Genomic DNA, 9,465 nt, shown 5'->3' with positions numbered 1-9,465 from the left:
CTTTACTTTTGCTTTTCAAGCAGCAGGATTTTCCCTGTTTTGTGTCTACAAGGATCATTTGTTACCACAATGCCCATGGATGAGTCTTCATCTTCCTGATCCCTCTCCTCTAGAGACCACCAGCACTTTCGAATTGCAGCTGGAAAATTTTCTTTCAATCTCTGCTACTACATCCCTGTCATTGACTCTTAGCTCATTTATGAGTGTGTGAGATGTTTTTGTAGAGCACAGCATTTTTACTGAGAGGTGCAGGGTATATTCTACTTGACACCAAAGGAGACAATTTAACCTTAGAGTTCTTTTAATAATACCTTTTATCTAAAAATAATCATAGCATTATAAGGTCATTGAAAAAACAGTTGAAATAATTAATTACAAAACTATGCAAACACTGTATTATACATTTATCTTTGTGTAAAGATTTTGACCTTAATATTTAACCATTCATCTGTAAAATAAATACTTGACTGAGAAATTAATTTCTGCATAGCACTGAAGAATTTACTCTTAAATTCAGTTTTAGGTGCATAACAACACTTTCAGTAATAATGTCAATAAAGCTGCAGCAATAATGGTGTACATTATTAATATACATCACGAATGTATATGAATGATAATGTACTGGATGGGTCTGAATGAGCATTCAAAGAAACATTCCAACACTCTGAGAGGTCCAGTTTCTGATGTGAATAGTTACTTTGCTTTTTTGAATGAATGAGATGTGTTTCAGGTTAATTAATTCTTTTTGCCTGACTTATTTTTAGCAGAAGTTTTGTTATTTGATTGACTACAATGAGAGCCAAGGTCTCACCCACTTCCTATAACTATCCTTTCACTAATTGCACCTGGCAGTGTGTAGATAAAGAGAACCAGGAAGATGACAAGAATAAGCAGAATTATGCCAATGATGATGTACTTCTTGTAATTCCTCCAGATCAGGTGGTACAAACACTTGAAAGGGTTTACAAACCAAGAGAAGGATGTGTCTGGTCGGCTAAAAGGGAAGAAAGAAAAAAAAAGAAAATATTTGTTAAGATCCATCTCTTTCCAAAGTTATTCCACTGCAAAATATATATTTGAGACTAAAATGGACCATTAACTCCTTGGAACCCACTACAGGGAGTAGAGGGAATGTCCACCCATGTTCACAAGCTGTTGGGTCACTTTTCTTCCACCCATTCCTGAATCAAGCTCCATACACAACTTGTAATGAAATTCCAGCTCACACATCATAAATACTTCAATTTATGTCATGATACAAGGATCAAAAATGAAAACAGGATCATGGTAACCCCTAAAGAAGAAATGCAGGTGTCATAAACTTGAGTACAAAAGTTTTCTATCAATTTCAAGGAATTTAGCATCACAAAAATGGTAATGAGTCACTATAAAAAATCCGATTGCACAGTGATAGTCATGGTGCCATAATAATCAGAGCCAGCTTAGGTTGGGCATGTGATCCAAAATGTTGTATTTTCAGAAGGAAATTAAAATAGGCCTCATGAAAACAGGAGATTTAGAAATGAAACTCAGATGGTTTGCCTTTGTATATAAAGAAGAGCCACATTGCTCCAGTGGAGAATATCTGCATCCCACAATCCATTATTTTTCCAAATGTTGCCCCATGCTGTGTTCTCCACCATATCCAGAAGTTTCTTCACACTGTATAACAAAGTTGACTGCATACAGAGAGGACGACCATGTTCTGTTTAGGAAAAATGTTGGCTTGGTCTCTCCTCTGGCATGACACCTGGGCTGGGAGGGCACTGTGCTGCTCCAGCAGCCCTGCCAAAGGCAGCACCTGCCAGCTTTTTCCATGGGATGACCTGATGGACACAGTGGTGCTGGGCAACATCAACACCTGCAAAACTGGGGCAGGTGGTATTTCTAATCCAATGTCACTGTAATTGTGCAGATGGTGCAGCAATAAGGAGCATTAAATTAACTGAGGGTCACAAAAAGCTGTGGCCACGTCTCACTCCAGAAAGGTGTCCCAGAAATTTAAGCAGTATCTCAGTTATCTGGTGAACTCAGCATTCAGCCAGTGGAAGTGAATGCCAATGTGAAAGAAAGTCTGTAAATGTAAAATGTCAACTGAATATATTTTAACAAAAGACTAGGCTTTTTATTGAGGTGGAAATGATTCAGAAACAAATCATCAAATTAGCCCTCCAGGATAAAAGGAATTATTAAAAAAACTGGACACTCTGAAAATTAAAACTACTTGAGACCCTTATTCTGCATTTACCAACTGCTTGAGGACTTTTCATAACCTTTAAAGTCAGGGGAAAAAAAAAAAAAAAAAAAAAAAAAAAGCCAGACTGTTGCTTATTTAATTTGTTTCCTTTGCAACATAGGCAATAGAGCTCATTATCAGCCATAGCAGCATATTTATTATAATAGACTGCATCCGGAAAGGCATCATGTGTTGATCAGCAGAATTGAAGAGATGAATAACCTCATAGTGCTTTAGCCAGCAGGAAATTATACTCATTGAACCTTATTCTTTGTTTGCATGTTTCTCTCTCTAGTTCACAGACATTTAATCTTTGTCCACCTTTACTCTGGTGCATCAAAGAGTCTGCTACTGTCTATAGCACCCAGAGAATAATTTTTGTTTTGAAATTATTTTGGTTTTTAATTACAAAGAATGATTTCACAAAAAAAAAAAAAATCTGAAAATTTCTCTGCTTCTCTGGGTGTTCCTACATGATGAGCAAAAAAACCCAGAGTGAATCTACAGTACTGGCATAGAGATCCTGAGAAAAGAGGTCATTGAGATCCACTCCTTCCTGAAGACAATTACTCTGAAGGGTAGAATCAGTTATTTTTATCTCCCAGCTGATTGTCAGTGACTACTCTGCATGTATGAACCACATACTGCATCACCTGAGGATACTGAGCTGGTAAATTTTAATATCTTTAAATAATAATGAAACTGAGACATTATATTTTCAGCTGTTTATTTTCTTTTCAGTGAGTGAGTGTCTAGCTAAAATAATTTTTTACTATTCACATGCTGATATTGCTTCAGTAACCTTAGGATTTATTCTGCCTAACTTTAATGCCTAGGTGCTCAGTCTGGTGCTTCATGGGCTGTCTGCATGGGGAGAGGAAGGACCTTCAGGAGACCAAGTCATCTCTTTCCTCAGCCCATATCTTAGGACATGTGTGCTGGGAAAATGGGATGACTCCCCACCTGTACCATGAGCAGCTGCAAAAAATCCTGAATGTTTTGCTCCTGAGATGGGTAGTGCCAACTGACACCATCCCCACTTTTGATTTCATTGAGGCATACATCTCAATTGAGAGTATAATTATGTGTGCATTCACACCACAAAACCCAATGGTAACTCAGTGCAAGATCTGGAGGAAGACTCTGGTTTCCTGGCTTCTGGGTCAGAACACCTCCAGGCTGTGCAGCAGAGAAGAGGCCACCAGGCTGGTGACAATGTTTTTGGCCCAGCAGCACATTTGCAGATAAAATGCCCTTGAGCTGAAAACACAGGGAGCCCTAGGCAGCCCTGGGTCTCAAAAAATGAGAGGAAAATGAGACAGTGCCTTGTGCATCCTGGTGACAACCTTCTATTACACTTGACACTCCCTCTTAAAACTCCCTAGCTGATTGCTTTCCACCACATGCATTTCAGAGGTATCCCAGTCCTCTCTCCTCTGAAAGAGGTGATTTATTTTCCATTCCTGGGAATCTTTCAAAAGCTCATCCTGCCTTTGGGAAAAGGTGTTGGGTGAAGTCATTGATTAAAGTCTTCCCAGGGTTAGTTTTAAACAATGTTCTGATACCTCTGATCTGATAATTCCTTTGTGCTGCTTCCTCCTTTCTTGTGTTTAGCCTGTGATGTCTCTCAAACCAACAAAATTAAACAGAATGTGTAATGATTATCATTATGACTAGCAATTGAATTTTAGAAGATTTGATAGCAGGAAATATAACATCAATTTCTCTCACTCTTTTTTTTTTTTATCCAGCTCATAAAAAAAGTGCTCAAGTGTTTTAGCAAAACAAAGCACTTGAGCCAAAATAGATTAAAAGTACTTTTTTCTGAATGCAAAAAACTCAGTTATTACTTTTTTAATGTGACAAATACTACAAGACAAACCACTCCTTCTAGATTATTTGCCTTCATTAAAACACCTTAAATGTCCTCATTAAAAAGCCTTATGATGAAGAATAAGAATCCTCATTCTTTGCGTATGAGGTACAATAGAATTAGAGATGGAATTTTGAAGTCACATCCTTCATATGTCTAAAGAAGGGCAATGATGCTGATGAAAGGTCTGAAGCATGAGTCTTGTGAGAAGCAGCTGAGGGAACTAGAGTTGTTTATCCTGGAGAAAGGAAGGTTTCAGAGGAGACCTTATTGCTCTTTAAAACCACCTGAAAAGAGACCACAGCCAGGTGGGAATTGGTCTCTTCTCCCAAGTAACAAATGACAGGATGAGAGGAAATAACCTGAAGTTGCTTCAAGGAGGGTTTAGACTGTGTATTGGTGAACAATTTGCTGACCAAAAGATCTGTCAAGCATTGGAACAGGATTCCCAGGGAAGTGGTGGAGTCACCATGTCTGGAGGTATTTAAAAGACATGTAGATTTCATGCTTGGAAACATGAGTTAGCAATGGACTTGGAAGTGCTGGATTAATGATTTGACTTGACTATTTTAAAGATAGCTTCCAACCTAAATGGTTCTATTATTAATATAATAAATATAATCCATCTGATCTTTATAGTGACCAAACTGAGATGTTGACTGAGTGTGTAAACTGTGATGATTTAAGAAGTTATCTCATTCCAAGTCAGCTATGGAATGAGCTCATGTGTGAATTCCAGCTGAGGACAAACACTCAGCAATGCAATTTATTTGGGCTTCCAGAGGAAGATGTTTCAGCAAACTTGGAAGGTGCTGCCAGCAGCAGAGCCAGCCACCAGGCCATGCACAAGCTGGACAATTACTTGCTGAAGGCTGCAGCTGGAAAGAGAAGAAACTCCAGGAGACCAGCAAGGAGGTGTCCTGCAAGGAGATCAGCAGGTTGCCCCTCCCCACCTCCTGCTGAATGCCCCTGCCCCAGCATGTTTGATTAGTTTGCTCCTACTCACTTGGGTTTTTCCAAGGGCTCAGGCTCCTTTCGAGCTTTGCCTACTGGATTCTTCTCAGCTTCTTCTGCTGTGACCAAGTGAAACTCAGCTTCAACCTTGCCCTGGATCACAGAGAGAATATGTAAGCATCCAGTCCTGTGTTATTGTCACTAATTCACAGCAGAGAGAAATGATGGAACCAAATGAGGACAAAGGAAATTGATTAAGGAAAATAAGACAGTCTTTGCAGTTGAAGAGTAAGCAAAAAGGAAAAACCCAGGCACAGATTGCTGACTTATGCTCAAGGACTGTAGGAAAGAGGGGTCAGATATTTTCTTCCAGACCCATAAATGTATTTTCTGCTTTGTAAATTATAATGTAATTCATCTGAGAAGACATGTACTCTATCTGTCACATATCCTGGCAGAGCTGAATGTCTGAGCTGGAAGCTGTGCTGCTGACATGGACCAGTTGTAACTCATCAGCACAGGGAAATTCAGCCAGTCACAAGTGCTGGAGCCATTGAGCTGTGGGGTCTCAGCATGAAAGGAAGATGGGTTTTAAAGATTTCAGTTACAATTCAGAGTGGCTAAATCAAATCAGCTTTATAGAATCTGTAATGGATGAAAAACAGATAAATGACTTTGCACATATTTGTGATTTTCCTACCCTATACCTTTGTGGATGGTATTTATCTGCAGTGTTGATCTATGCCCACTGGCTGTGATTCAGCACAGAACAGGGCTGAAAGAAGGATGCCAATAAAGGTCATAAATGTAAAAGCAAAGGAGAGATCAAAGTGGACTGGGAGAGAGGGAATCAATCGTACTAGAGTTGAGAATAGGGAAGTAAATCTGGGATTTGGAAGCGGAGTTCATTCAATAAATTCACGGAAAGCACACAGCTTCAAACTGAATAAGGCAATGAACTTGAAGGTGGCACTTTCTATTCAAAAATATTCTTTTGCTGGGATAGACAGAAATGTGAAGGAATGGTGAGCTTTAGGAACATCCTTGGAAAATAAATGAAAGTCTAGAGACAGGGGAAAAAAACCCTAAAAAAGGACCAAAGCAGGTGAATTTATAGAGGGTTATAATACTACTGGAAATGAGTAGCTGGTAGCTCTTGGTCTGTCTCCCCCTAGGGAACTGAGTACACCTGTAAAGGCACTTTAGTCCTCAGTTACCTGGGTTCTTCTGAACCAAATATATGGAGAACCACTAAAGCATTGGGAGGAATCTTAGGGATTGCCAGTGGTGGTTGTTCAAAATCCAAAATTAGCATATTAGTCCCAGAGAAAAGCTGCTTTTCTGCAGTGAGCTGCTTACTGTGAGCTCCCCAGCCTTGATGAAAGGCCACCAGCCTCTGATGCGCTTCTGCTGAAATATGGAGATCTTGTTTTCTGCACTTGCTGCCACAACTGTGTCTAGGTCACAGCTCTTGGCTGTCTTTGCTGCTCGAGGGAACCCATTCAGGTCCAGCTCAAGAGTGCCTGGAGAAGGAAATAATGTGACAACACCCAGGGAGCAGTCAGACACAAATACATTCAAATAGCACCTTCCAGATGAGATCCATGGAGGAATTTAGCAGCTGAGGATCTCTCTGTACTGTCAGTCATTCATTATATTGCTCTGGCATTCTCATCTGATTCCTAATTATTGACATTTCAAGAAATGTGAAAGTTTGCAATGTGGTGCTTCAGAAAGAGAAAAGCAAGAGCTGGGGCTCAGACACCACTTTGTGCATTCCTGTGCAGAACACAGGTCTGGTGAGAGCCAGATGAAGTTCAGGCAGATCCATTGCACACTTACCCAAGAAATCATCTGAAGAGAGTCTTTCAAAGTCCCACACCTGAAGCACCAGCTCAGCAGGTATTTTGCGTTCTGTCTTTTCTAAGGAAAATATGTTTTCTCTTTTAGTAACCACCATTTGTTTCTCTGCTGGGAGGTAGTGGAACGGGAACACGAAGCGCCAGTTGAAATTTCCCTCTCCTGTCAAGGAGTTGTAATGTACATCTGTCTCCTGCTTGTCCTCTTCCAGGCCCTTTATCCACCTACAGCAAAAACACAGTGGAAAGCATGCCTGTCACCAGGGGATCTTCAAGTGACAAGTCACTGAATAGCTCATCAAATATTATCACAACATATTTTTTTCCTCTGATTTTTGAATTAAATATTACATGTTATTTTGAAGAAAAGTATGAAGAATTTACCCTTTTACATAGATATCACTTGATTTTTGCCCCGTAAAGATATTTTCGTCTTCTAGAATAACATCCTCTGTATTCCAGATTATTACCCTCAGTTCATATCTGAAAAAGAAAAAGGGATTGTGTGTAAAGCTCTGGCCAGGCACTAAAGCCAACCTCTATAAAATCATGCTCTTATAAAGTGAGAAATATTGCATTTGTGCATCAGTCTCAGGCCTCTTCTGTTTACAAGAGTCTAGTGTTAGAGTGGAGATGTTGGCTTCCCTCAGCTCATGGAGTACAACAGACAACAACAGGGGCACTGCCAGCTTCAGAAGGATGGAAAATTCACTGCTTTTTATAAGTCTGTTCATTTTCAACTCTTTTCACAAAAACACTGCAGTGGAACAAGGCAAAGTTGATCTGAAAAACTTCATCAGAGCAGTGTCCAAAGGAGTGATCAGCTTGCTAATAAAGAATAGAGCTCCCTGAGAGGTGCTTTTTAGAAGAAATTCCTAAAAAAATTGCATTTTGTGCAATCTAGGGTATTAAAAGGGAATAGGACTGCTTGGAGATATTTGCATTTAAGCAGGTACAATCATCTTTAGAAACAACAGCAAAAGGAATTAAAGTTTCTCCATCCTTTCCACTCCCTATAAGCAAACATTTAAGGTGGCTATCCAAAGTTGTCAAAACTTGAACTGAAATACAGATATTGTGAATGACATAAGAATTTAGTTCTGAAATATTTAGGTAGTTCTTGAGTCATTGTATGAACTGCAAAATACATTAAGAAGTCAAACAAACTATGTTTGATAACACCAGCATGCATTTTCCCTGATATGAAATGTTTTGTCTTGGAAGTAGCCTCAATTTCAGGGTGTGGAACAATTTGCTTCAGAAGTTATCAGATACTCCACATTATAGAGTTCTTAAGGAGCTCCATGAAAACCAAATCTCTTCAACAGCCAAACAAAGCTGAATCTGCAATACCCCACCTGATCATCAATAAGAGATGTTCCCACAAAGTGTTTGAAGTTTTATAGAACATGGAGTCTGTTTTACTGCAGCCAATACACATTTGTCAGCAGGATGTGTAACTTGTGTCTGCATGTACTGGGTTTTTTTTCTTGTCATTAATGTTCAACATTATTTTCCCCTGCTATAGTAGAGTACAAAAATGGCAGCAACAGTTTAGTTTTATGGGCTTGATTAGTTTTAAATCTTTTTGGATTGAAAAATGCTTTTTATTAAGGAGTTTTATAGAAAGTTCTAGTCTGAAAGAAATAATTGATGCATGGATTCTGTGTTTGTCAAATCAAATAATACAGGAATAGTACCTGATGATGTTTCAGACATTAAATTATCAGGAAAGGCCTTGCTAAAATATAGGATGGGCTGCGAATTCTGTTACTCATTTTTGTGTTTTCTTTGCAATATTCAATTAGCTTGAACATCTGTGTGCAGTATTGCATGTAAAGCAGCATAAGGAAATGGGAGAAAGCTATTCCAAACAGAGCTCTTCTATCTGTTGCTGCTTTATTTGTTTCTTGATCTTATCCTTGAACAAATTGCTGCAATTCAAATACATGTAATGTTATTGCAGCAGATTAAAGAGCTCAAGCAGGACTAAGTTATCTCAGTGAAAAAGCCAGTAAAACCAGAATTAATTCTTGCAGCTCAACAAGTAGATGATAACATCAGAATTACTTGCCTCTAGCCACCTGCAATCTCTTTATTGTACATGATAAAGGATAAAAAAGGATCTTTGTAAGAGGTGTGTGATAGCTCTTGCTGAGAAATCACCAACAGCTCTTTGAGCTGTTTAATGGAGGAAACCAAACTAGATGCTCCTCTTTGACTTGAAGTCATGTGAATGTAAGAAAACTTTCCTCGGGACTGGAGACGTTTGTTTTAGTAGTTAATTTTCTATTTATTTCCAGACACTTAAGAAAAATTCAGTCTTTGAAGAGTTATTGCCACTGTGGTGGGAGGAAAGCACAGAGTATTATTACCCTTTAGGTTTTCTTGGTGAAATGTCCACAGGAGGTCCTGGCAGAGGCATATCATTAGGAAACATGTCAACCCACATCTGTACACGACCCTTGAAGACAAAGAAATAAACATCCCTGTAACCCTATTTTACAGAGGCTTTAAAAGGCTTTAAATGCAGTTCTGACATC

At 39.0% G+C, this 9,465-nt stretch overlaps 1 protein-coding gene and 1 long non-coding RNA gene across 3 annotated transcripts in view; one reads left to right on the top strand and one right to left on the bottom strand.

The window, feature by feature from the left end:
* Positions 1 to 397: 397 nt before the first annotated feature.
* FER1L6 (fer-1 like family member 6) overlaps positions 398 to 9,465 on the bottom strand; it is a 63,974-nt gene continuing 54,906 nt past the window's right edge. Inside the window, exons 36-41 of one of the 2 annotated variants that reach the window (XM_079299770.1) lie at positions 9,298 to 9,386; positions 7,307 to 7,405; positions 6,906 to 7,147; positions 6,423 to 6,586; positions 5,116 to 5,216; positions 398 to 994 (exon numbers count right to left, since the gene is read on the bottom strand). In XM_079299770.1, coding sequence (XP_079155896.1) covers positions 808 to 994; positions 5,116 to 5,216; positions 6,423 to 6,586; positions 6,906 to 7,147; positions 7,307 to 7,405; positions 9,298 to 9,386 — 882 coding nt within the window. In that variant the 3' untranslated portion in view covers positions 398 to 807. Of the gene's footprint in view, positions 995 to 5,113; positions 5,217 to 6,422; positions 6,587 to 6,905; positions 7,148 to 7,306; positions 7,406 to 9,297; positions 9,387 to 9,465 lie in introns of those variants that run through there. The other variant, XM_079299771.1, reaches the window with a different exon arrangement.
* LOC306799171 lies at positions 5,114 to 7,311 on the top strand. The gene is made up of 3 exons (XR_013773543.1): positions 5,114 to 5,254; positions 6,868 to 6,965; positions 7,042 to 7,311. It is a non-coding gene; the product is annotated as an uncharacterized lncRNA (long non-coding RNA).

Source organism: Erithacus rubecula, assembly GCF_903797595.1.
Source record: "Erithacus rubecula genome assembly, chromosome: 3".
Classification (NCBI taxonomy): Eukaryota; Metazoa; Chordata; class Aves; order Passeriformes; family Muscicapidae; genus Erithacus; species Erithacus rubecula.
Note: the sequence above shows the minus strand (reverse complement) of the source record. Positions and strands in the feature narration are given on the sequence as shown.